Genomic DNA, 27,831 nt, shown 5'->3' on the forward strand with positions numbered 1-27,831 from the left:
TCAGGGGGCGCCCGCGCATGCGCCCCCCCGCTCCGGGACGAGCCCCGCCGCGCGCATGCGCGCGCCCCCTCCCCTCCAATATTCATTCATTCATTCCGTCATTCATTCAATCGTTTTTCTGGAGCGCTGACTGTGCGCAGAGCACTCTCCCAAGCGCTTGCAAAGTCCAGGGGGGCAACAGAAAGAGACAATCCCGTCTGTCTCCCCCTCCTAGACCGGGAGCCCGTTGTTGGGGAGGGACTGTCTCTGTTGCAGAATGGGACCTTCCAAGCGCTTAGTCCAGTGCTGTGCACACAATAAGCGCCCAATAAATAGGATTGAAGAATGAATCCCTGCTCAACGACGGGCTCCCGGTCTTATTGAGCGCTTACTGTCAGCAGAGCACTGTAGTAAGCGCTAGGGAACCATAATTCCCAAGGCCACCTGCCTGATAAGCCCTGTGTGGGCAGGGGTGGTCTCTATTGCTGAATTGGACTTTCCCAAGCGCTTAGTGCAGTGCTCAGCACACAGGAAGCGCTCATTAGATTAGAGAAATTAAATCAGAGAAGCAGCGAGGCTTAGTGGCAAGAATCCGGGCTTGGGAGTTTTAATGCCGCCTCTGCCACTCGTCTGCTGTGTGACCTTGGGCAACCCACTTCACTGGGCCTCAGTTACCTCATCTGTAAAATGGGGATGACCTGTGAGCCCCAGGTGGGACAACCTGATGACCCCGTATCTACCCCAGCGCTTGGAACAGTGCTCTGCACATAGTAAGTGCTTAACAAATACCAACATTATTATTATTATTCTCTGGGCCTCAGTGACCTCAGCTGGAAAATAGGGATGAAGACCGTGAGCCCCACGTGGGACAACTTGACGACCTCGTATCTCCCCCAGCGCTTAGAACGGTGCTCGGCACATAGTGAGCGCTTAACAGATACCATAATTGCTATTATTATTATTAAATTCGAATGAATGGAGTTCAGCAACGAAGAGAGACAATCCCCGCCCACCCCGGCTAAAAACGACGACGACGTCTGTTAAGCGCTTTGGGTGCAGGCAGGGCGGCAGAGGCTCTCCGGCCTCGGTCGGGCCGTTTGTTTTTATTGCGCAGGAGCACCTGGGTTTGGAACAAAGGAGCCCCCGAAAGGGACCGCCCCGAGGACCCAGGTGGGCCTCTGAGCCCCCAAAACACCCAGGCTCCTCGGCCACCCCTCCCCAATCATTCATTCGTACTCATCGAGCACTTACTGGGTGCAGAGCACTGTATGAAGCGCTTGGGAAGTACAATTCAGTAATAATAATACTCACCTTCTCACCGTCCCCCGTTCTCGCCTATCCCACCGTCGACCCCCCGGGCCTCGTCCTCCAGGGGTCCCGGAAGGCCCTCCCTCCTCACCTCCGCCAAACTCACTCTCTTCCCCTCTTCAAAGCCCTACCGAGAGCTCCCCTCCTCCGGGAGGCCTTCCCACCCTGACCTTCCCCTTTGCCCTCTGCTCCCTCTCTGCCCCCCCTTCACCTCCCCCCTTTTTCCCCCCTTTCCCTCCGCTCCTCCCCCTCTCCCTTCCCCTCCCCTCAGCACTCTGCTCATTTGTATATAGCTTTATTACCCTATTTATTTTGTTAGAGATGTTCACCCCCTTGAGTCTACCTATTGCTATTGTTTTTGTCCCTCCGTCTCCCCCGATTAGACCGTAAACCCGTCAGTGGGCGGGGACCGTCTCTATCTGTTGCCTAATTGTCCATTCCAAGCGCTCAGTACAGTGCTCTGCACGTAGTAAGCGCTCAATAAATACTATCGAATGAATGAATGAATGAATAATAATAATTATGATATTCGTTAAGCACTTACTATGTGCCAAGCACTTTTCTAAGCGCTGGGGTAGATACAAGGTAATGAGGTGGTCCCCCGTGGGGCTCACCGACTCAATCCCCATTTGACAGATGAGGTCACCGAGGCCCAGAGAAGCCAAGTGGCTCGCCCAAGGTCACACAGCAGACGAGTGGCGGAGTCGGCATTAGAACCTGCGTCCTCCGACTCCCAAGCCCGGGTTCTCCCCCCCTAAGCCCTGTCAACACCGGACTTATCCTCTACCACTCCTCCACCAAACTCTTCTCGACATCACTACCTCCAGGAGGGCTTCCTAGATCGATTTGCTATTATCATTATCATTAGCTCCACACGTGTTAATACTGTTAGTATTGTTTTTGTCCGTCCGTCTCCCCCGATTAGACCGTAAACCCGTCAGAGGGCAGGGACGGTCTCTATCTGTTGCCGATTTGCACGTTCCAAGCGCTTAGTACAGTGCTCTGCACATAGTAAGCGCTCAATAAATACTATTGAATGCATTTGCTCTCTGACACCCACACACCCACCCTCTCCCCCTCAACTGCCTTATGCCCTAATTTCATTATAATAATAATAATTAATAATAATCCTGGTATTTGTTAAGCGCTTACTGGGTGCCAGGCACGGCACTAAGCGCCGGGGGGGTGGATGTTTTGTTTTGTGTTGTTCTGTTGTCTGTCTCCCCCGTTTAGACTGTGAGCCGTTGCAGGGATTGTCTCTGTTGTCGAATTGAACGTTCCAAGCGCTTAGTACAATGCTCGGCACATAGTAAGCGCCCAGTAAATACCATTGAATGAAAGAATAGAAGCAAATGGGGTTGGACCCAAGCCCCGTCCCACGTGGGGCTCGCAGTCTTTAACCGCTTAGTTTATAATAATGATGTTCGTATTTGTCAAGCGCTTACTACGTGCAGAGCACTGTTCTAAGCGCTGGGGGAGATACAGGGTCATCGGGTCGTCCCGCGGGAGGCTCACAGTTAATCCCCATTTTACAGATGAGGGAACTGAGGCCCAGAGAAGCTAAGTGACGCGCCCACAGTCACCCAGCTGACGAGTGGCAGAGTCGGGATTCGAACCCGTGACCTCTGACTCCCAAGCCCGGGCTCTTGCCACCGAGCCACGATCCACCTGGTCTTGGTCTCCAACCCACTGGGCCGCTCGGTCGATTATTATCCATCCCAGATTATACTGGGGCAAAGGAACGGTGACTTCCCTAAGGGGCTCCTGCTCCCCATATCCAGTACAGTGCTCTGCACCTAGAAGGGGCTCCGTCAAGGTACTCTACACCCAAGCAAACGCTACTGGGTTCCACTCCCAACGGGTGCCTGGTAGTGCTCCAGTGCTTAGAACAGCGCTTTGCGCATAGTGAATGCTCAACAAATGCCATCATTATTACAGTGCTCTGCAAACAATAGATGCCTGGTACAGTGCTCTGTACACAGCAGGTGCATGGTACAGTGCTCTCCACACAAGAGAGACCCAGTACAGTGCTCTCCACACAAAAGAGACCCAGTACAGTGCTCTCCACACAGAGAAACCCAGCACAGTGCTCTCCACACGAGAGACCCAGTACAGTGCTCTCCACACGAAAGAGACCCAGTACAGTGCTCTCCACACAGAGAAACCCAGTATAGTGCTCTCCACACGAGAGACCCAGTACAGTGCTCTCCACACGAGAGACCCAGAACGGTGCCCTCCACACAAGAGAGACCCAGTACAGTGCTCTCCACACAAGAGAGACCCAGTCCAATACTCTCCGCAAAAGAGACCCAGTACAGTGCTCTCCACGCAAGAGAGACCCAGTACAGTGCTCTCCACACGAGAGACCCAGTACGGTGCTCTCCACACGAGAGACCCAGAACGGTGCTCTCCATGCAAGAGCGACCCAGTACAGTGCTCTCCAAGCAAGAGAGACCCAGTACAGTGCTCTCCACACAAGAGAGACCCACTACAGTGCTCTCCATGCAAAAGAGACCCAGGAAAGTGCTCTCCACATGAGAGACCCAGTACTGTGCTCTCCACACAAGAGAGACCCACTACAATGCTCTCCGCAAAAGAGACCCAGTACAGTGCTCTCCACACAAGAGAGACCCAGTACAGTGCTCTCAACACGAGAGACCCAGTACAGTGCTCTCCACGCAAAAGAGACCCAGGAAAGTGCTCTCCACGTGAGAGACCCAGTACAGTGCTCTCCACACAAAAGAGACCCAAAAGTGCTCTCCACACGAAAGAGACCCAGTACAGTGCTCTCCACACAAGAGAGACCCAGTACAGTGCTCTCCACGCAAGAGAGACCCAGTACAGTGCTCTGCACACAACAGACACACAGTCCAGTTTTACTCCCAGTAAGTGTCCAAGATAGGTATTGAAGGACACTCTATAAGACAGAAAAAACAAAATAAAAAAGAGACCCCCGGCCAGTCAATCAATCGTATTTCCTGAGCAGTTACTGTGTGCAGAGTACTGTGTACTAAGCGCTTGGGACAGGACCACACAACAATAGAACAGACACATCCCCGGTCCGCGACGAGCTTACAGTCTGGGGGGGGCGGTTCGGGAGACGAGGGCCTACAAATTGTCCTACAGCTCACTGTGGGCAGGGAACGTGATACTGTCCTCTCCCAAGCACTTAGTATGTGCTCTACACCAAGTAAGCGCTCAATAAATACGACCGATCGATTGATATAATCCCCTGAAGCCCAGGTGGCCAGGTGGAGCGGAGGTTGGGGCTGGGTGATTTCCCCTGCTCTAGTTCGAAGCCGCTTCCCCAGGCCACCGCGCAGCAGAGGAACTAACCATTCAAGCTCGAGGCGATGAATAAGCTCCTCGTAGGCAAGGATTTTGTCAACCGACTCTTCTACTGGACTCCTCCAGCCGCTCGCTGCAGTGCTCTGCGCACGGTACGCACTCGGTAAATACCGCTGATGGACACTACGATTCCAGCGAGGAAATCACCTGGAGAGGGGAGAGACGCTTTGCGTTCCTCTCGTTAAGCCAACACCTTCTCCCTTCAAGTCACTTCACTTCTCTGTGCCTCAGTGACCTCCTCTGTAAAATGGGGATTAGCCGTGAGCCTCACGTGGGACGACCCGATGACCCTGGATCTCCCCCGGCGCTTAGAACGGTGCTCTGCACGTAGGAAGCGCTTAACAGATACCAACATCATTATTATTATTATTCAGGATCTCGGAGGCCGGAAGCGTCTTCCACTGCCGAGCGAACCCGAACCCCGAGGTGGAAGAGGTCTGAACTTCCCAGCGCTTAGAACAGTGCTTGGCACGTAGTAAACGCTTAACGAACACTGTAATTGGTGTCTCCTGTGGCTGAGGGAGGGAGAGAGAGGGTGGAGAAACGCAAATCTCTATCCCTGGTTCCTATCCGTCAGCTTCTGCTCCACCTTTTCTTTTATGGTGTTCGTTGAGCGCTTACTATGTGCCAGCACTGTACTAAGCACCGGGCTAGATGCAAGATCATCAGATTGGTTAGATTTGCCAATAATAACTGTGGTGTTTGTTAAGCACTTACTCTGTGCCAGGCACCGTACTAAGCGCTGAGGTGGATACAAGCCGATCAGGTTGGACACTCCCTGTCGTCCCACATGGGGCTCCCTGTCACAGTCCCCGTTTTACAGACGGAAGAACTGAGGCCCGGAGAAGTGAAGGGATTTACCCGAGGTCACACGGCAGACGAGTGGCAGAACCGGAATTAGAACTCACGACCTTCTGAGTTCTGACCATCCCCCTATGCCTCACTGCTCGGACGCAGTCGCTGTCCCACGTGCGGCTCTGTCTTAATCCCCATTTTACAGATGAGGTGACTGAGGCGCAGAGAAGTCAAGTGACTCACCCAAGGTCACGCGGCAGACAAATGGCGGGGTCGGGATTAGAACCCAGGTCCCCCTAGGTCCAGGCTTTAACCATTAGGCCGGACTGTTTCCCTGCTCCACTCTGTCCATGTTCCATGGATCTCTTCTCTCAGTACTCACGCCGTGCTCCTGACGGTGCCCGAGTATGCCTTCGAGCTGGCAGGACTGAAACGTTTCTCACCTGATAGGACGATTCTTTATACAAAGACAAAAATAGAAAAGTCGAGTGGCCATCATTTTTTCCTTGACTCGCTCGGATGACCCGGGTGACACTTGCGTACATCTATTGTCTATTGCATCCTCCTAGCTGCAGCTTATTTTAGTACCTACCTCGTATTAAATACCGGGGAGAGTACAATAAAATAGAGCTGGTAGACACGTTCTCCACCCACAACGAGCTTAATGTCTCTAGTTTTGGGGAGCCCTCGGACTCTCCCAAAGGCCGACTACCGCGCTCTGCACGGTCGGTGGTCATCGCGACCTACGTCTTGAAAATGTCCATCAATCCATCCATGGCATCTATTGAGCACTCACTATGCGTAATAATAATAATAAGAATGTTAGAGCACTGTTCTAAACGCTGGGGTAGAACAGGATCATCAGGTTGTCCCACGTGAGGCTCACGGTCTTCAACCCCATTTTACAGATGAGGTCACCGAGGCCCAGAGCAGTGAAGTGACTCGCCCACAGTCACACAGCTGACAAGTGGCGGAGTCGGGATTCAAAATTCAAACCCATGACCTCTGACTCCCAAGCCCGGGCTCCTTCCACTGAGCCACGCTGCTTCTCTAACCAGTACTGTACTAAATGCTCGGTGCAGAGTAATAATGTTGGTATCTGTTAAGCGCCCACTATGTGCCGAGCACTGTTCTAAGCGCTGGGGTAGATACAGAGCGATCAGGTTGTCCCACGTGGGGCTCACAGATTTCATCCCCGTTTTCCAGATGAGGGAACTGAGGCCCAGAGAAGTGAAGTGACTCGCCCAAGGTCACGCAGCTGACGCGTGGCGGAGCCGGGATTCGAACCCATGACCTCTGACTCCCAAGCCCGGGCTCTTTCCACTGAGCCACGCTGGAGGGCGCGACAGAGTTGGCAGATCGATGCCCTGCCCAGGAGGAGCTTAGAGTCTAGAGGGCACAGAGGAGGAACTCTAGAAAAGCTACCCACTCAACGAGGGATCGACAGCCGCGGCAAGGATCTATCTTTGTGTGTTAGCACTGTGTGGGGGTTGGCTTTTTCAGCCACACCTGCCTCTGTGGATTCAATCTAATCATCAGTAGTACTGCCTTGGAAAACAAACCAGTCGTGTGTATCTACAGGGGTGTGTGTTTGCGTGAGGTGGGTTCCTGTGGGATGTGTGGGGTGGGAGGAGGCCGTTCGAAGGAGAAGCTGCTTATTTTACCCACTCGATGGAGCTGTGAGACTCCAAAAAGTTACCCAACTCAACAGGAAAAGTACTTGTTAGCCCAAAGCGTTTTAGGTTTATTTAAATAAAAATGATAATTTATACAAGACTTTTTTTTTTTTCCTTAAACAAACAAGGTTGTCGGGTTGTTGTTTTTTTTAAAAAATGTACAGGGCATTCCTCTCGTCGGTCATCGCTTCAATTCTTCATACGGAACGATTCCTTCGCTGAACAAAAGTCACACCGGCAATGGCTATTTACAGGTTCAAACGGATCGAGACATAAAAAATTGAACATCCATTCTATTTCGATGATTGGTCATAGAAATTAAATATCTGCCCAAATTTACATAATTCAGTAAAAACTACGAGTTCTCTTCAGGGCGAGGTCGCCCCAAAGTATGTACAGTTCCACCTGCCGGGCTTGGGGAAAACATGATTCCTGTCGGTCGGAGCGGACTCTTCCGCAAGGTTCTACCGTGGGCCGGCCTGCGTTTCGGACTCCGGGTTCGCCGCCTCCGGCCTCTTCCTCCCGCTATCTCCCCTGAGAGTCCCGACCGGAGCCTCCCGCTCCCCGCTCTTCCCATTTGAGTGTGGTCAGTTTTCATCTCCCTTTCTCCTTAAAAGGAACTCAAACTGGCCACTTCACTTCTCTGAAAGAAGTTAAATCCACCCCCACGCGACCGTCGCAGAGGCCGATGAGGAAACTAACACTTTTGGCTAAGTGGCACGGATCACCCCGGAAACGGGAAGGACGGGAATCGGACGGGACCGCCCCGGCCGCCAAGGGAACGGGGCTCGGGCGGCCCCCTCGGCAACGCGCCGTGGGGGGTGTGCCGGGCGGCCCCGTCCTCGGGCCTAGCGAGATCGAGACCTCGGTGGTCCGAGCCGACGCCCTTCCCGGAGCCCTCTGTCCGACGCCGGCCCGGGCGCCCCTCGGGTGGCCGGCGGGGACCCCCCCTCACAGCCTCGCTTAGGGTGGACCTGGCCTTGGACCCGCGCCTTCTAGTCACACGACGCAGGGTCCGGCTCCTGGGGAATCCAGTTCGGAAGGGTAGCGCCGAATCGTGAGGCGGTCGGGGAGGCGGCTGCGGTCCGTAAGCTCGGTCCACCCGGTTAAAGTGCGGGTTCATCGCGAAGGTCCACACCCGAGCGACCTCTCTTTTGTGGACTCGGGAATCATTCGAGCCGAACACGCCCGCCTCCCCGAACCCCGACCGGGGACAAGGGAAAGACGAAGGCTTGGAGGGATACGCTTAATCGCGTCGGCTGTCGCTCGCGCGGAAAGAGCGAGGCTTTTCCGGGAGCCAGAAACGGAGACGACTCTAAAGCGACCGGTCGGGGAAGGAGGCGGTAAATGCAGTTACCCCATTTCTCGCCAAGCCGGCAAATTAGGATCAGAGTGAAAGGTAAAAATTCCATTCGAAAATGATACAAAAATAAGAAAAACTGCTTGCTCTCTGTAAAAAATATAATTTTCTGTTTCTTCAAAAAAAAAAAAAAACCAACGATCTCACCAGCACCCAAAGGACTAAGACAAGCTGAAGGGGTGAGGGACGGTTTTAGAGATGAACGAGACATTAAGCCCCTTTAATGCTCATATCACCACTCGACAAGATTCACCTCGATGACTTTAGCCCCTCCAAGCAGCCTCTTGAAAATGGAAAACATGATCCACCGCCTTGGGGAGAAGAAAACAACAGGACGGCACGAGTTCAAACACTGGCTGTTGGTTTTGGTAAGTACTACCGAAGAAATACTGGGTGAACCAGAGTTGAGATCGAGACGGTTTGCTCTAAGTTTTCTGTAGGCCGAAAAGACTTTTAAAAGACTCCGGTGGTGAAACTTCTTTCTCTAAATCCTGTTTCTCTGCGGTGCCCGAGACAACTTCTGAGGGCTGGCCCACTGTGCCGTAGAGTCATCCTGGTTCAACCAGCGGTGTCTCTTCAGGGTGGGAGGGATCCCTTCCACATTCCCAGGAAACATCCGCCCCCTTTCCGGAGCGACTACTGATTTTAACCGGCAGCTGCCCAGAACGGCCCCGGGTCGGCGGAAACGCTAGGCATCCGCAAGCTAAACCCGGTGGTTTCGGGGATTGGCCCGGGTCTCCCCGGACCCCCCCGCCGGTCCCTCCGCTGAGCTCGCTGTGGTGGCGCCTGAGGGTACCTCTCGCACCGCTGCCAACCAGGGCCCGGCGCTGCCCCAAGCTCGACCTCTGCGGCCCGGAGGCCGCCCTCCCTCCCAACGCGGTCAGCCCGCTGGGCGAAATCCCCTTCCATGGCCGCAAGATGCCCAGGCTCCTGCTCACGACCACCCCTGCCTTGAGGGGATGATCCAACAAGCGCATAGTAGGATAAGCGCTCGGTAACTACGACTGATTGACTTTCAACGGAGCCAACACCAACACCTCGACCTTAAGGGTCGAGTTATTCTCTGACTCTCTGGTATCTCTCCTCGGGTGCAAAGGGCAAACGTGAGGTAATCGGGAGCTGTAGCAGGGGTGGAGGCTGCCTCGGGGGAAGGCCTGGGAGAAAGAACCTCCTCGTAGGTGGGATTACGGCAGAAACGGCACCAAAGTCAGGCGCTGCCGGCCCGAAACGGATCCATCCCTTGGGAACCAAGATGGTGGGGGTCACCCCGGCCCGAACCCCCTCAGACTCAGTTCCTTCCCGGTGGTCAAACGCGACGAGGTAACTGGCCGTCGGTCAGCTGCCACCCGAGAAGAAAACGGAAGGTGACTGGGGCGAGAGAGAGAGGGAATGGGCCTTGCCCGGGAGAGGTTCTGACTCAACTTACAATACGTCTTTATTTGGCAAGAGTTCCTTCTTCTAGACTGTAAGCTGGCGGTGGGCAGGGAAGGCGTCTACCAACTCCGCTGCGTCGTGTTCTCCCGAGCGCTCCGTCCAGTGCTCTGCCCCCAGTAAGAGCTCAATAAATACAACTGATTGATTCTTTTGTTAGGGATGGCGAGATTGCTGACAAGAGACCCTCAAAACACTTCTACACACGAGGAGGTGTGTCTTCACTCCGCTCACCTTTCCACAGTCTTTCCCCCCGGCCCCCGTCCAGTGTAGATGCCATGAGCGCTTAGAACAGTGCTCGGCACATAGTAAGCGCTTAACAAATACCATCATTATTATTATCATCCTCTCCACCTGACCCAAGGTCATTCCAGGACCTCCCAGAGAAATGCAAATACACTTCACGTGGGGGATTAACAGCTTCCTTTACACCATCCCTATTCTCCACGCCCCCGGGTCCACAGCGAGGGGCTACGCAGAGTCCAGGGAAGCAGGAGGACCGAGAGGTTCAGGCTGACCGTTGGCCTTGGGGTTCACGTTGGATGTGCACCATCTCAGCTTAAAACCTTCACGGAAGCACGCTGGCTTCAGAAAAAGGAAACTGCGATCGGGTGCCGGTTCCGCCCCGTTCCGTTGGCTCTCCGAGGATCTTCCCGGCCTTCGATGTCAGAAAATGAACGTTAAAAGTGCTCGCTGTGCAAGGCGAAGAGTGGTGAAAGCACTTTTTACAAACATCCTAAAAACAAACGGGAAGGCCTGTATAAAATAGGCTCACATAGTAGCAGAGACTATGAACGATGGAAAAAGGAAAATTATTGCAAAAGAGATTGATCGTAAGGAGGTCCGATTTCTTTTTTTCCACTACCAAATTGTAAAAAAAAAACCAAACAAATAAACCCCCAACTCTCTCCCCGCCCAAAAAACCAAGCAAACCCCAAAGTCTTTCAGATCTCCAGCAGGTGGATACTAGCTTTCGCCGCCAGATATTGCCGATGTGATCTTCATGTATTGGCTGAAAATGGTCTCAAAAGCTTCGTCTCTGTGTACCATGGCACCGAACACTAGCGGCTAACGAGAGAGGAGAAGGGTTACGGCGTGTACCTTGTGAGATCCTGAGAGAAACTCACCCACCCAGGAACAAAACCCCCTTTTTCTCCACAGACAGGCGAGGCCTTTCCTTCCGACGTTCCCAGACGCACTGACGGATCCCCGCTTTCTGCTTTGGGAAGGGGCGATATTTTGTTACGTGGAGAAAGGTTTAAGCTTGGATTCCTGGAGCATCTCAATCCATCAAAGCTATTTATTGAGCGCTTACTCTATGCAGAGCACTGTACTGAGCACTTGGGAGAGTCCGATACAACAGAATTAGCAGACACATTCTCCGCCCATTACGAGCTGACAGTCTCCACTTCAGTCAGTCCCCGGTTAGGAGTTCAGCCTGCCAGGCAGGTAAGGGCTACTAATATCTGTAATTCATTTACCGAGCTCAATAAATACCACCATGGGTACTGATTATTCGGTGGTGGAAGGTGGGGGCGGGCCTGGTTAAGGAGGGTAAAAGTCCACACAAATCCCACCGAGGCCATTCCAACCCTCTTAAATGAGCTATTGGAACCGCCCCTAGGATCCACCACCGCTTAGTGAAAAGAGCCAGGGCTTCAGAGTCAGAGGTCATGGGTTTTAATCCCACCTCTGGCACTTGTCAACTGTGTGACTTCGGGCAAGTCACTTCACTTCTCTGTTACCTCAGTTACCTCACCTGTAAAATGGGGATTAAGACTGTGAGCCTCACGTGGCCAACCTGATGACCTCGTATCTACCCCAGTGCTCAGAACAGTGCTTGGCACATTTTAGGCACTTAACAAATAGCATCATCATCATCCACCCAAATGTCCCAAATTGCCAAGACGGGAGGGAGAGGGCTGAGGCCGTCGCTTGGCTTCTCCGCGGAGCAGGGAACCCCGGGGGAGCCGCTCGGGACGGGGCCTGGAATATTCCATTTCAACTGGTTTGGCACTTACTTTCTGGGTGGACGGTGTAGAGACTGAAATCCCCATGCCCGACCCGGGAAGAACAGACAGCACTTTGTACTGAAAGACAAAAAAAAAACAACCCAACAAACAAACCACAACCCGACTCAGTCACTCCTGATGACCCAACTTTCTCCCACAGGGACACATTAAATAAGTCAAGGAGGTACCTGTCCTCCCCCTACCCCCTCCAAACTTCCCTTCTCCCCCCAAAACTGGGCACATGAGATAAAATCCACCAGAGGTCTTGAGCCGCGGGTGCCTGTTTTTTTCCTTCAAGAGCCAGATGGGTAGACTCCAAATTCAATCCTATTTATTGAGCGCTTACTGTGCGCACAGCACTGTACTAAACACTTGGGAGAGTACAATATAACACCAAACTGATAGTTCCTGCCCACAGCGAGCTGATGGTGGAGAGAGGGTACCCAGCTCGATTTCCTCTTTCAGAGTAAATGTAAAAATAAGAAGAAGAACCTCATCTTCCCTAGAAGCTGTGGCCACGTCCTGACTCCCCAGCCACAAGCCGTGACTCTTGCCTGTCGGGTCCGGAGACAGGGGAGGCGGGGAACTTGAAGGGTGGGACCCTAACGGCCCGCCTTCCTTCTTACTCTCCCGGGTGCTTAGAACGGTGCTCTGCACACCGTGAGCGCTCAATAAATACCACTGACTGATCGTTTTCTTTCCGGGACTCCAGTGGTCGGGCCAAACCCAGAAGCCAGCCCAGGGGATGCTGGGGCACTAGGACACAGGTGTGGTTTCCCCTGGAAAATCTGACCGTCCAAGGGCCAGCCGCTACGGTGGTTTTCCAAATTACACCAGAGGGACTTGCGAGAACCTGACATCAACCGAAACTCGGGGACTACTTCCCCAAGCCAGGAAAAGCAGGGCAGGAAAGGCGGCAGCCAACCGAGTGACTAGAAGAATGAGCACAACTCCCCAAAATAGATCTCTCTTTTTCTCTCTCTTCCTCCCCCCTCCCCCAACCTCTCTTCAAACACTTTTAATTCAGCTCTATTTGGGAGAGAATTAATGGTTTAAGCAATTCTGAGCTATTTTACTCCCCTCGGTCGAGCTGGGCATTTTCTTTCAGCCTCTCTGGCTTCTGGGATGCTTTTTCATCCCACAGCTTGAGGCAATTTGAAGTAAGCAAAGAATAAAACCTGCAGCATGGAACACGACCCCCCCATGAAGCCAGCGAGGACAAATGAACCCTCCTCAATTAACCTACCTTCTGAATGTCCGTAATATCCATCAGTTTAATAACTTTATTTCTCTTCGATGAGCCAGATTTCGAGCTTTCGAAGCACAGGTAACTGAAGAGGAAAGAGAAAACAGTTTAGGTGTCATAGTGTCTTGAAAAACAGACACTTATTCGAGGTCCCTTTCCCAAGGGCTCAGCACAGCGCCTGGCACATAGGTGCTCAATAAATACAACTGATCCATCGATTCGGATCCAGAATACAGAATCTCTTGCTCCAAATACAACTCTGTGACTGGGCTAAGCATCCCGGTGTTTCTCCACGTTTGTGTGTTGCCTGACGGCCGCCAAGTGCTTGAACCATGCCAGCCCACGTGTACACGTTAGAAAATCCCTCTCCTGGAGTAGTTTGATCTTCAAGGCTCAAAATTCACATTTTTTACCCCTTTCTACTACATGGTGACAGACTGAGATGGAGAAAGAAAGGGAGAGAGAGAGATGGGGGGAGACGAAGAGAGAAGAGATGGGGAGGAGAGAAAAGGAGAGGGACGGAGAGGAGGAGGGGGGGAGAGAGAGAAAGAGAAAGGGGGAAAGGGAAGGAGGGAGAAAGAAGAGGGGAGGGAGGGAGGGAGAGAGAGAAGGAAAGAGAGAGAAAACCTTGAAGCCCTATTAAGTACAGAATCACCACTACGGAGGTTTTCTTCCTTACATGTGAATTACGTCTCCCGGCAACTGAACAGGTTTTCAAAGCAACTTCTCCAACAGCACAGTCACTTCAGGCTCAGGCAGTATCCATCAGAGCACAGCTAAAACAACTGTGCTAAGAGCAGCCATTTTACATGAATAGAAAGCAATAATGAAAACCTTCTGTACAAGGCCTCACGGCCCCACTGCCCAGAAGAAAAGTGCTTGCTTAATGCCAAACCTCTCCCAATCAACATCCTCTCTCCTCACAGGCACCCCCCTCTGCCCTCACGGACTGACTCGATGATTCAAGGACTGGGAATGATGAAAAATCTCCACCGTGAAACCGACGACTACTCTTTGGCCCATTTGTCCTGGCCCACTTTCTTATTCTTCCTATAGGAATCGTGATGGTGGCCATTTTGGATGATATTAATAAGACTAATGATTGTGGCACCTGTTAAGTACTTACTATGTGCCAAGCACTGTACTACACACTGGGGAGGGTACAAGATAATTATGTCCCACAAAGGACTCACGGTCTAAGTAGGAGGGAGAACACAGATTGAATCCTTATTTCGCAGAGGAGGGAACTGAGGCCCAGAGAAGTGAAGTGACTTGCCCGAGTCAGGCAGAAGTCAAGCACCCGAGCCAGAATTAGAACCCGGGTCCTCTGACTCCCAGGCTCAGGCTCTTTCCACTAAGCCACGCTGCTTCTCGATGAACCAGAAGCCTCTCTCATGTCAGGCACTAAAACTCAGGAATACTGACCCTGGCCTCTCTTCTCGTGGCTCTCATGATCCCGCCTCCCTTCTCGAGAGCATGGAATATTGTCCGGCACTCACTTTTCCGTCACGTAGAGAATTCCGTTCCTGATGTAGTCTGTTGGCATCTTCCTGTCTCTGTTAATTAAGCAGCATCGCCAACCGTTTTCACACGCTACCAAATAAATACAAATACACACATGCTGTCAAAATCCTTAGTCAAGATGGACGATCAGCTGGGATAATTACTTCTGCAGGCCTATAAGGGAGACCCTGGGTTGCTGTCTTCCTTAGAAAAGAGGAAAACCTACTACTAGGTTTATTCATTCATTACTATTTACTGAACACTTACTGTGTGCAAACCACTGTACTAAGCATTTGGGGGAGTATACTACAGCGATGAACAGACATATTCCTTGCCCAAAATGAGTTTAATAACAATAATGATAATAATAACAATGTTGGTATTTGTTAAGCGCTTACTATGTGCAGAGCACTCTTCTAAGCACTGGGGTAGATACAAGGTCATCAGGTTGTCCCACGTGAGGCTCACAGTCTTCATCCCCATTTTACAGATGAGGTAACTGAGGCACAGAGAAGCGAAGTGACTCGCCCACAGTCACACAGTTGACAAGTGCCAGAGCCGGGATTCAAACCCATGACCCCTGACTCCCAAGCCCGGGCTCTTTCCAATGAGCCACGCTGCTTCTAGAGGGGGAGACAGACATTAATATAAACGAATAAATAAACTTGAGCGCTTACCATGTGCAGAGACAGCACTGTAGTAAGCACTTGGGAGAATAGAGAAGCAGCGTGGCTCAGTGGAAAGAGCACAGGCTTGGGAGTCAGGGGTCATGGGTTCGAATCCCAGGTCTGCCTCTTGTCAGCTGTGTGACTGTGGGCAAGTCACTTAACTTCTCTGTGCCTCAGTTACCTCATCTGTAAAATGGGGATTAAGACTGTGAGCCCCACGTGGGACAACCTGATTCCCCTATGTCTACGCCAGCGCTTAGAACAGTGCTCTGCACATACTAAGCGCTTAACAAATACCAACATTATTATTATTACACTATAAGAGAGTTAGTTGGTAGACACATTCCCCACCCACAAGGGGCTTACAGTCTAGAGGGGACAATTCCCCTTTTTAGTCAGAAGAGACCTAATCTTTTCAAGGTCTGAGGTCCTCTTCTGGAAAGCTCTCCCTTTCGTTGACCATCTCAGTAGCCTCGGTTTGTCCCTGGCCGTCACAACCCTAACCCTTTCTTCCCTCCTAAGATCCAAAACCAGCGGTACATACCAAAGTCCTGGCGTGGATGAACCACGGTTTTATATAGTGGTAAAACTTTGTCTTTTCATTTTCTTTTCTACCTTTAAGTTGCCCGGTCTTGTAATAACACCTTGCATTTATCGGCATTTATTCTGTTCTTCTGTACTCTCCCAAATATTTAGTTCAGTGTTCTGCACTCGGTACACGCGCAGCAGATACAGTTGAACGATTATTTGTACATTCCTTGATTTTCCCAAGTCACGTCGATTATTTCATTTCATCCTCCCAACAGCCCTAGGAGGGAGAGGTGGGTACTATTATAATCCCCATTTAACAGAAGAGGAAACTGAGGCCTGGAGAGGTCAAAGGGGTGACCACGGCAGGCCAGTGGCCCAAATGAGTTTGGTGAAACTCCTGCTAACTTCTGGGCTATAAAAGCATTCCCATTGTCCCAAGGGGGCTCACAGTCTTAAACCCCATTTTAGAGATGAGATAACTGAGGCACAGAGAAGTTGCAATGACTGGCAAAGGTCGCACAGTGAACAAGTGGCGCAGTGGGATCAGAACCCAGGTCCTCCGACTCCCGGGCCCGGGCTCTTCCCACTAGGCCACTCTGTCCGATAGCAAAACGGACAACTTTGGATCAGTCCAGGCTCCGACCGAAATAAATCTTTCCTGTGACCTTCGGGGGACCCCCAATTACCCAGCCTCGTGCCGCATGGAAATCCCCCCCCCCCAGAAGTCCGCCCACCGATCCCCTCCTCCCGTCACCCCCGCAGCCGGGCTCGTACCTGCCAAAGGCCGCTCGTTTTCCGTCAGGTTAAAGATCTCGTGGAAGTTGCCCTTTTTGGTACCGTGGAAACGACCCGCGTCTTCATCCTTGCTCATGCCCGGCGGGGCGCTGGCGCCCACGTAGCTCCGGGATGATGCCGTCTGGAGCTGGGAGGAGACAGAAGGCATCGCGTAGACCATCGCCAGAAAATTAACTCCTGTTAGTCGACCCGCTGAAATGTGAACGCCCCCCCCCGCTTGAACGTGAAGGGCAGCAAAAGAAGGTACGTAGGAAAATCGAACCCTATTGCTAGCTCTAGAAGAAACAGAACGGGGCAAGTATTTTCCACAGTGGGATTCGCCCTTATAAATGTAAGCTCCTTGTGGGCAGGGAATGTTCCTTAGTCGGCATTTCCCAAGAGCACAGTACAGGGCATCGCACCCCCTGGGTGCTTAATAAAGGAGATTTCTACTTTCGCCAAGAAAGTGAACGTTCCGGAACTTTCCACGGTGGCCTGATTTATTATTAATAATAATAATGATAATAATTGTGGCATTTGTTAAGCACTTACTATGTGCCAGGCACTGTACTAAGCGCCGGGGTGGATCCAAGCAAATCGGGTTGGACACAGTCCCTGCCCCACATGGGGCTCACAGTCTTAACCTCCATTTTACAGATGAGGCAAGTGAGGCCCAGAGAAGTGAAGTGACTTGACCAAGGTCACACAGCAGACAAGTGGCAGAGCCGGGATTAAAACCCAGGTCCTTCTGACTCCCAGGCCCGGGCTCTATCCATTAGGCCATGCTCTTCTTGAGAGTTGTTTTCCTGTGACTTTTCTCTGGGTACAGAGATGTCCCGCTGTCCAACGTGAGTCTTCCTAGCCCTTTGCCCCCTCGAAATTGAGTGTGTTTCACACCGGGATAAACAGTGCAAGGGTTCAAAGACATAACAATAATAGTTAATAATGATGGCATTTGTTAAGCGCTTACTATGTGCCAAGCACTGTTCTAAGCGCTGGGGTAGATACAAGGTAGTCAGGTTGTCCCACGTGGGGCTCACAGTCTTAATCCCCATTTTACAGATGAGGGAACTGAGGCCCAGAGAAGCGAAGTGACTTGCCCAAGGTCACCCAGCAGACAAGTGGCAGAGCCGGGATTAGAACCCATGACCTTCTGACTGCCAGGCCCGGGCTCTAGCCACTACGCCATGCTGCTTCCCTAACATATATTAGGGTTACTTGCCAGCTGACAAAATGCATTTGAGCAGTGCTTTAAATTAAGGCTTTGGGAGTCAAAAACCAGACACTTAATAAGACCATAAAGCAGCAGTAAAAAATATTTAAGAAGGCACACAAACCGCATCAGCTCAGCTCATTGTGAACAGAGAGGCTCGCATTGAAAAAAAAAAAAAGAAGAAAAAGAAAGCAAAGCTTTTCCACACTATGATCCATACCTTTTCATGCCCTGACAGCTAGCGGGAAAAGAAATAACAAACACAAATGTGACCATGACAAAAGGAAAAAGTGAAGACTATTTCACAGCACCATATACAGGCTCAAAACGTGAATCGGGCGAAGCGGTGAGAATTGCACTGAGAGAATGAGAGAAAGCCTCAAGAGAGAAGAAGGTGGTTTTAGAAGATCTCTCCCGCCGGCACACAAAGCCTGGCCTCCTAATCTGGTAAAACTCCCTTAGCGGGGCTGACTGTCCTCCTTTCAAAACTAGCTGGGTGGTCCTGAGGGACAGAGGCCTAATTATTATTATTTTTAATGGTTTTGTTAACTGCTCACTACGTGCCGGGCACTGTACTAAGTGCTGGGATAGATATAAGCTAATCGGGTTAGACACAGTCCCTACCCCACGTGGGGCTCACGGTCTTAATCCCCATTTTGCAGATGAGGTTACTGAGGCACCGAGAAGCCAAGTGACTCACCCAAGGTCACCCGGCAGATAAGCGCCTACCAGATACTAAAAACTGGGGATCTCCCTGTCTTCCCCGTTCGATCTGAAAGCTTCCTGAGGTCAGGGGCCGAGCTGTTGGACTCTTCCCTTCAGCAGGCGGTTGGTAATTTCCAGTGGCTGACGCGCCTCTGTGCGTTGGCTCTCAGCCCATCCCCCTTCCTCAGAGCGGGACCTGGGCCCTGTTCTTCATCTTTCCCAGGCCCCGGTGCCAGGTTCGGGAAACGCCGGACACCAATCGCTGACTGGCTTCCTCTTGGCATCAAGAGTGCTTCACCCCTACAGCCCCGTCCACCTGAAGGGACAGTTTTCTCTTCGGCCACAGCTTCCTGAAGCAGCAGAGCAACAGGTTGAAAGTTTTTAGTCACCTTCCATACTGCGGCACCTGACATTATCCCAGCTATTGGCTAGCACCGTTCGGAGGATGTGATTCCATACGGTTGCCTCCCAGCTTGGCATGGAGGGAGGTGATGGTAATAATGTTTAAGAACTGCAGTATTTGTGAAGCACTTTCTATATGCCAGGTGCTGTATTAATAATAATAATAATGTTGGTATTTGTTAAGCGCTTACTATGTGCAGAGCACTGTTCTAAGCACTGGGGTAGATACAGGGTCATCAGGTTGTCCCACGTGAGGCTCACAATTAATCCCTATTTTCCAGATGAGGTAACTGAGGCACCGAGAAGTGACTTGCCCACAGTCACACAGCTACCAAGTGGCAGAGCCGGGATTTGAACTCATGACCTCTGACTCCCAAGCCCACGCATGCTCCTTCCACTGAGCCACGCTGCTTAAGCCCTGGGGGTTCGGACACAATCCACTGGGGTCTCGGTTTGGAAAAGCGATTTTACAGATGGGGAGACTGACGCACCGAGAAGAGAAGTGAGTTGGTTGCCCAAGGTCACCCAGCAGGCAAGTGGCGGAGCTGGGATTAGAAGCCCAGGCCTCTGCTCTTTCCACTGGGCCATCCTGGGATACCGGGATGTGATCCCAGCTTGGCACAGAGAGAGGTGGCTACGACACGCCACGGTTCTCTCCCGGCCTGACCCGGAGGGAGGACGGTGTTAAGTGCTCTGCACACAGTGAGCGCTCAATAAATACGACTTATTGATTTAGGTGGCTGTGACACCACATAATTCTCTCCCAGCCTGGCCCGGAGGGAAGCGGCTGCGCCACCCACACAGTTTTCCCCCAGCTTGAACCGGCTCCGGGCTTCTTGGCAGAGGTCCCGCAGAGAGTCCCAGGAGGGCTATCCATCCAGTCTCCTCAGGGTCCCTCTTCAGAACCGGGCGGTCGGAGTCTGCCTCGGGGCGCGGCTTTTCTGGCTTCCTCTCTCTGTTCTGGGTCTCTCTCCGAGAGCCAAGGCCCATTCGGAGCCAAACACCTCATCTCTGGGCTCCGTTCCAGATGGCTACACGAGACCGCAAAGTCCCACCTTCCTCTCGCGTCTTTCTGCAAGAAGGGAGGGCGAGGACACTCACTAGAGACACCATATTGGAGACGGTGGGCGTGGGCTGTGGTGCGCTTCCTTAGGGCATTTCTACACTAGACCGGTAGAGAAGCAGTACGGCCCGGCCCGGTGGAGAAAGCACGGGCCTGGAGGGCCTGGCGGTCAGGAGGACTTAGGTTCTAATCCCGGCTCTGCCAATTGCTTGCTGTGTGACCTCGGGCAAGTCACTTAACACCTCTGTCCTCTGTTTCCTCATCTGTAAAACAGAGATACCTTGTTTTCCCTCCTTCTTAGACTGTGAGCCCCATGCAGGTCAGGGACTGTGTCTGACCTAATTAACTTGTCTATCCCAGTGCTTAGTACAGTGTCTGACATACAGTCAGCGCTTAAGAAATACCATTAAGAAAATAAATTAAATAAAACAGTAGAGACCATGTAGGCTGAGTGCTTTCCCTTCTCCATGCAGGAAAACCCGCAGGAAAATCCGGCTTGTTTTCTTCTACTACCACCTCGACATCTAGCTGGGAACAGGTGAAAGTCCAGTTTTTAACTTTACGGTTCGTTCCCCAAAGACCCCACGGAATTTATGTCCAGATCTGTAATTTATTTATATTAACATCTGTCTCCTCCTCTAGACTATAAGCTCGCTATGGGTCGGGAATGTGTCTGTTTCTTGTTCTACTGTACTCGCCCAAGCGCTTAGTACAGTGCTCACGCAATAAGTGCTCAATAAATACGACTGACGGGTTATTTCTGCACCTCCTGACTTCCCTTCAGGCCCCTGCCTTCTGCCCCCAAAGTAGCCAGCTAGGTGGTCCGCTCCATTGCCGGGTGGTCCCCCGCGGCCTCCAGTCCGAAGCCGGAATAGACATTTCCGGTGCTTGGTGTTCACCCCTCCTCACCATCGCATCTCGGGTTTCTCTGGGCCCCGAACAGCTTCCAGGGACCCGAGTACCGATGGGATCTGCCAAGGGGGAGGCTCGGCAGAGCCAGATGGATGCTGATGGGAATATTTTCCCAAGACCTCTCCCATTATGCCACCTTTCTCCCTCCTTCTCTCTGTAGCCTGAATGACTTCATCCTTTCCAAGCCCAAGGGAGGAAGCAGAGCAGCCTAGTGGACGGGGCCTGTGAGTCCGAGGTTGAGGATTCTCATCCCGGCTCTGCTCCGTGTCTGCTACGTGACCTTGGGCAAGTCTCTTTCTCTGTGCCTCAGGTTCCTCATCTGTAAAATGGGGATTCAATTCCTGTTTTCCTTCTCACTTAGACCGGGAGCCCCACGTGAGGCAGGACTGTGTCCAACCTGATTAACTTGTATCTACACCTGCGCTCAGAACAGTGCTTGTGACGTAGTAAGAGCTTAACGAATACCACAATTGGCGAATTAGTTAACAAATTAGGTTAATCCCCAAACTCTGCCAATCTCCCTGTTTTCTTCTCCCTCCCAACTACCTTTTTTGCCCACAGGGACCCGTGAAAATTAGAAGGATAAATCGATTGGACTTTCCCAACTGTTTAGTGCAGTGCTCTGCACACTGGTGATACTGTCGACTGACTGACTGACGGTCTTACAATAACAGGACGGGACTCGGTGGGACAGAGGCGAGATGGCTCATTCAGCAATGCAAGACCATATACACTGGACGGTGAAAGACGGACTTGATACGATGGTACAGAAAGAGGACCAAGAATCTGAGAGGAGCAGAAACAAAATGTCCACCAGCAACTCTGTGCTGTTGCTGTTCACGCGCACCCGGGATGTAAGAACAGTGAGTCAGACTGGCAAGAACTAGAAATTGACCTTTCCATTAGATGCCACACTGGTCAGACCCCTGTTGGAGTAGCCCGTCTGGTGTTGACCACCACACTGGAAAAAGGATGCAGAGAAATGCGTGAGAGGGATGAGGGGAGCAAAAATATGATAAAAGGGTGGGGTAGCAGTCCTGGAGGTGAAAGGTTAAAGGGTGTGGGATTGTTTAGCCTGAAGAAGAGAAAGCTGAGGGGGGAGTTAATCGTTTCCCTCACTGATACACCTGGATTTGATGAGAAAAATGGAGAATAGTTGGTCTCCACGTCCAAAGAGGATCAAAGAACAGGAATGTAAACTCTCTGTGGGCAGGGAATGTGTCTGTTCTATTGTTCCATTGTCCCAAGCGCTTAGTACAGTGCTCTATACGCAGTAAGCGCTCAAAAAATACGACTGACTGACAAGAAGAAACAGGTTTGAATTACAGCAGGAGAGATTCTGGCTAGACCTGTAGAAGAACTTCCCTTCCAACAGGATGGACACCTACAGGTAATTGGCAGAGGCTGTAGAGGTCCCATTCCTGCAGGCACTTAAGTAAAGAGCAGACACGCATCTGTCCTAGAAGGATTCGCTTTTTAGGAGCCCCCATTCTCTGCTCCTTTCTCTGGATGAATCTCAAGGGGGGGGGGGGAGTGTCTCTGTTTTGAAGCAACCCCTCCCTCCGGCAACCAGTGATGAGATGGCCCAGGCTGGCTCATGGGTAGTGGAGAAAAGCAACAAAAAAAAATCTTAAAATCGGGTTTGGAATGCAACCCAAGCAATCTGGGGCAGCCCTGGCCAGGACACAGAAGGGGACGTCTCGGGGAGATTTCAGAGCTTTGCCCCCGGTCTATAGAGGACACTGGCATGTGTCAAAAGACAACCTGGGTTCCATTTTAGATCCTGCTCCCTTCTCCTCCTCTAACCCCTCTAGTTTTGGTCTCCCTGAAATGCCCGTTGGGCCCCAGAGGGCGAAGATGCCAGGCAAGGAATTGAGACGGAGCACACCAGAGGCGTGCTTGGCATCCCAAGTGGTACGATGGGCAGGAAGCGGAAAGAACCGATGCCACCCCTGCCAGTTTGCCAAAATTCGCCGGACCTCAGAACGTTTCTCCAGGCGGGGAACCCCCGGCCTCCCTTCATGCCCAGGATACTGCCTGGGCGCTCCCGGCCTGGGTCCCTATGACCACTATATCATTTCTGAGCTATGGGACTTGGACTTTGAGGCACGGCGGAGGCTGGGATGAGGGAATGAAAATCAAGCCATCTGGGGCCGTATCCGTCCCGCACAGACCGACTGGGAACTGGATAGTCGGTGGAACAGGAGACTATCAAGTCTTTGTGGCGAAAGGTGGGCGATATCTTCTTCTGTTCTCTGGGAACCCAACCCACCTTACAGTGGTTCTGTAGGACTACGCAGTTCAGTCTACGACAGTTGGATATGTGCTTGTCTGCTTCAAACTGTGACCTTCGGACATTTGCTGTCTGCCCCACCATCAACCCCACAGCATTTACATATATATCTTTAAATTATATATTATAAACGACACATTTATTCGCATTAATGTCAATCTCCCCCACCCCCAGACTGTAAGGTCATTACGGGCAGGGAATGTGCCGCTAATTATGTTGCACTGTCCTCTCCCAAGTGCTTAGTGCAGTGCTCTACACATAGTAAAGGGCTCAATAAATACAATCAATTGATATTTTCCAGAATACATGTATTTTCCCCAGCACCCCATATACCGCTTTGCATTCGGTTGGCAGTCAATAAATACGATCACTATTAACTACCTATTAATGATGAATAACACAAAAAGAGAAATGAAGAGGTGATTTTTAAGAAACTCATTTCAAGAACACCTAAAAAAACAACCCCAAAAAAACCAACCAGTCACAAATGTGGGTCTCAAGTAGCTTCTCAGAGAATGGAGATGGAAATTTACTAATTAATACGGACCCGATCCTTTCCGCTCCCTCGGCCCCAGCCACCCAAACGGACGTGCCCCAGCGACCCGGGGTAGGAGACGGTCGCCAGCAATGGCGGAGGTCAGACTCACCCTCCGAGACACAGCGGCGAGGGACCGTTCTTTGAGCTGAGGGTCAGTGGGTAAATTCGTCCAGATGATATAGGGGGTGTCGTACTTAGCTCGCAGTCTGGGGCAGCGTTTGAAGATGAAATCGATGAGGAAGAACTTGATTCCGGCATAGAGTCCTGCGACGGCGAAAGGACAGGGTTCAGCAGGCAACCTCCTCCGTGTTCTCCTGCCCTTATCTAAGTGACATTTCTGGATTCAAAATCTCGGGAGAGGGGTCCCTGGTGTTCACGTTGTGAGCATCGGACTTGCGGGCCAGAAAAACATCAATAGACAGAGGAGAGCATGGCCTAGTGGACACAGTACAGGCCTGTGAGCCATGAGTTCTAATCCTGCCTCCTCCACTTTTCTGCTGTGTCACCCTGGGCAAGTCACTTCACTTCTCTGTGTCTCAGTTCCCTCATCTGTAAAATGGGGATTAAGTCCGTGAGCCCTGTGTGGGACAGGGACTGTGTCCCTGATTAACCTGCATCTGCCCCAGCATTTACAACAGTGCCTGGCACACAGTAAGCTCTTAACAAACACCATAAAAGAAAAGGGAGGGGATGCTAAAGCGTCCATGGAGCTGAATTGGTAAGCAGGGATCGACCTGTTCTCCAGGGGAGAAACAAGGCCATTTAAAAATCCACTTTTGGAGGCCGGTCATTGCCCTGCTCCCCCAAAACAGCCCAGCATCCTGGGGAGTATCTGCTCTTAAGAGCATTGCACGAATCCATCCGTCTGCCATCACAGGGCCTAGATGAGGTCTGACACATCACAAACAATATTCTAGCAAAGGCATATATTTTCAGAGAAGCAACGAGGCCTAGCAAAAAGAGCCCAGGCCTGTGAGTTAGAGGACCTGTCCTAATCCGGGCTCCGTCTGCCGTGTGACCTTGGGCACGTTCGTTTCATTTCTCTGTGCCTCGAGTACCTCACCTGTAAAATGGGGATTAAGACTGTGAGCCCCATGTGGGACATAGGTTAGCTGGGATGTATCCCAGCGCTTAGGCCGGTGCTGGGAAGATAGTAAGCAAACAACAAACACCATAAAAACGAAAGAAAAAAAAGCAGCATGGGCAGACGCATTCTTGGAGGGAACCAAGTGCCTGTCTTTGGGAGAATCAAGACTCTAGACAGCAAGGAATATGGGCAGTTGTGGGCAGGGAAACACACGGTAAGCACTCAAGAAATACAATCAACTGACTGACTGGCAAAAAGCAAAGAACTGAAGACTCAAGGCAGGATCCTGGGGTTCTCTTTGTCAGTGGCTGCACAGGGCACATCCTCAGCTCCTTCTGGGCTTGGGAGTCAGAGGTTGTGGATTCCAATCCCGCCTCCACCACAGCTGTGTGACTTTGGGTGAGTCACAACTTCTCTGTGCCTCAGTTACCTCATCTGTAAAATGGGCATTAAGATTGTGAGCCCCACGTGGGACTACCTGATTACCTTGAATCTACTCCAGCACTTAGAACAGTGCTTGGCACGTAGTAAGCGCTTAAGAAATACCATCATTATTATTAACAATGAGTTCCCATACTGTGCCAGGCACTGTGCCCAAGACTTTGGCAGAGATTCTACCCTTTGGCCCTAATAATAATGGTAATAATAACTGTAGTATTTGATAAGTGCTTATTACGTGCCATGCCCATACTAAGAGCTGAGACGGATCCAAACAAATCAGGTTGGACACAGTTCCTGTCCCACATGGGGCTCACAATCTTAATCCCCATTTTATAGAAGAGGGCACTGAGGCACAGAGAAGTGAAGTAACTTACCCAGGGTCACAAAGCCGACAGATGGCAGAGCGGGATTAGAACCCAGGTCCTTCTGACTCCCAGGCCTGTGCTTTATCCACTAGGCCACATTGCTTCTCCCCAGGGAGACTGCACCTCTTGGTTTTAAAGAAGGGGAAGATGGGATGTCTGCATTGCCTTTCCTCCTCCTCCATAATCCCTTGCCTTCCTTTTTCCAACTTTTATGTTTGCTTGTGCACAAATGGCACAGCGGGAGGGAAAATGGAATTGGAGTGAGGTGGGGAGGGGCAGCAGAGCTGAGGGATGAGAGGAAATAATCGATCAATGGTATTTACTGAGCACTTACTGTGTGCAGAGCACTGTACTAAGTGCCCGGGAGAGTACAATACAACAGAGTTGGTAGCCGTGTCCCTTGCTCACAACGAGCTTACAGTCTAGAGGGAAGAGAAGAGGGAGAGGAGGAAGAGAGAGGCGAGGGAAAGAGAAGGTGGCCATAGTCAATCAATCAATGGTATGTACTGAGCGCTTACTATATGCAGAACACTGTACTAAGCTCTTAGGAGAGTACTACAGAATTAGCAGACGTTCCCTGCCCATAAGGACCTTACCGTCTACAGGGGTACAAGGAGGGAATGAGAGATTGAGGGTGGCGGGGAGGCGGTGATGACTGAGGAAAAGAAGCAGAGGGAGAACTCAATCATTAATGATACTTACTGAGCACTTCTTGTGTGCACAGCATTGGACTAAACATGTGAGAGAGTACAATGCAACAGAAAGGGTAGACACATCACAGGGCCTAGATGAGGTCTGATGCAAAACCTGCAGGAAGGGGTTTAGGCTTGGGGGTGGGGGAGGGAAGATAAGGGAAGGAGGAGAGACGGGAACTGGCAAAACCAGATAATAATAATAATAATGTTGGTATTTGTTAAGCGCTTACTGTGTGCCGAGCACTGTTCTAAGCGCTGGGGGAGATACAGGGTAATAATAATGTTGGTATTTGTTAAGCGCTTACTATGTGCCGAGCACTGTTCTAAGCGCTGGGGTAGACATAGGGGAATCGGGTTGTCCCACGTGGGGCTCACAGTCTTAATCCCCATTTTACAGATGAGGGAACTGAGGCACAGAGAAGTTAAGTGACTCGCCCACAGTCACACAGCCGACAAGTGGCAGAGCTGGGATTCGAACTCATGAGCCCTGACTCCAAAGCCCGTGCTCTTTCCACTGAGCCACGCTGCTTCTCCATCAGGTGGTCCCACGTGAGGCTCAGTCTTAATCCCCATTTTACAGATGAGGGAACTGAGGCACCGAGAAGTTAAGTGACTTGCCCAAAGTCACACAGCTGACAGGTGGCGGAGCCGGAATTAGAACCCATGACCTCTGACTCCTAAGCCCATGCTCTTTCCACTGAGCCAGAAGGTGGGCGGGTCCAAGCGGTTGGAAGGGGCTGCAGAGGTGATCTGTGGGGCCGGGCTCAATCCTTGGGGGGGGGGGGGGGGCGATGGGACGCCAAATCGGCTTGTCTGCCAACCTGCCGACAGCCCCGATTCATCTCCTAAAGGGTCTGGGGTGTTTTCAGAAACTGGCATCCAGCCGGGGCAGCCGGCTCCTCCAAGCGGGCCGGGCCCCGTGGGACTACTTTCCCAGAAACAGAAAGTCCTCCTCACCGTGGGCATTAGAACGCTCAATCACCTTGCCCCCTCCTGCCTCACCTCGCCACCCTCTTACCGCGACCCAGCCCGTGCACTCTGCTCCTCTAATGCCAACCTTCTCACTGTACCTCAATCTTGTCTGTATCACTGCTAACCTCTCGCCCACGTCCTGCCTCTGGCCTGGAACGCGCTCCCTCTTCGCATCCTATAATCTCCCTCTCCACTTTCAAAGCCTCAGGGAAGGCACATCTCCTCCAAGAGGCTTTCCCCAACTAAACCCTCATTTTCCCGAAGGGAAAACTTCTGGGTCTGCTTCTCTCCCCTGCATTAGGACAGCAGCTCCTTGCGACGCTTTGTTACTCTGTATTTCCCATTTGGCCAGTACAGGGCACTGAACCAAGCGGGCGCTCAAAAATGCTACATTCCCACGTTGGCCCTTCCTCTTTTTCCCTAACTAGACATTCAATCTGAGCAAACTGGGAAGGAGTGTGGCCTAGTCGAAAGAGCGCAAGCCTGGGAGTTAGAAGACTAAAGTTCTAATCCC

The 27,831-nt window shown here is 51.6% G+C and overlaps 1 protein-coding gene across 4 annotated transcripts in view; it reads right to left on the bottom strand.

Moving 5' to 3' along the window:
• Positions 1-7,147: 7,147 nt before the first annotated feature.
• Positions 7,148-27,831, bottom strand: part of GRAMD4 (GRAM domain containing 4) — a 105,662-nt gene continuing 84,978 nt past the window's right edge. For 3 of the 4 annotated variants that reach the window (XM_029078802.2, XM_029078804.2, XM_029078801.2), the window contains 7 exons: positions 23,867-24,021; positions 21,822-21,887; positions 16,632-16,779; positions 14,655-14,748; positions 13,156-13,240; positions 11,919-11,987; positions 7,148-10,965 (listed from right to left, as the gene is read on the bottom strand). In XM_029078802.2, coding sequence (XP_028934635.1) covers positions 10,864-10,965; positions 11,919-11,987; positions 13,156-13,240; positions 14,655-14,748; positions 16,632-16,779; positions 21,822-21,887; positions 23,867-24,021 — 719 coding nt within the window. In that variant the 3' untranslated portion in view covers positions 7,148-10,863. The remainder of the gene's footprint in view (positions 10,966-11,918; positions 11,988-13,155; positions 13,241-14,654; positions 14,749-16,631; positions 16,780-21,821; positions 21,888-23,866; positions 24,022-27,831) is intronic. The other variant, XM_029078803.2, reaches the window with a different exon arrangement.

Source organism: Ornithorhynchus anatinus, chromosome 14, assembly GCF_004115215.2.
Source record: "Ornithorhynchus anatinus isolate Pmale09 chromosome 14, mOrnAna1.pri.v4, whole genome shotgun sequence".
In the NCBI taxonomy this organism is placed as follows: domain Eukaryota; kingdom Metazoa; phylum Chordata; class Mammalia; order Monotremata; family Ornithorhynchidae; genus Ornithorhynchus; species Ornithorhynchus anatinus.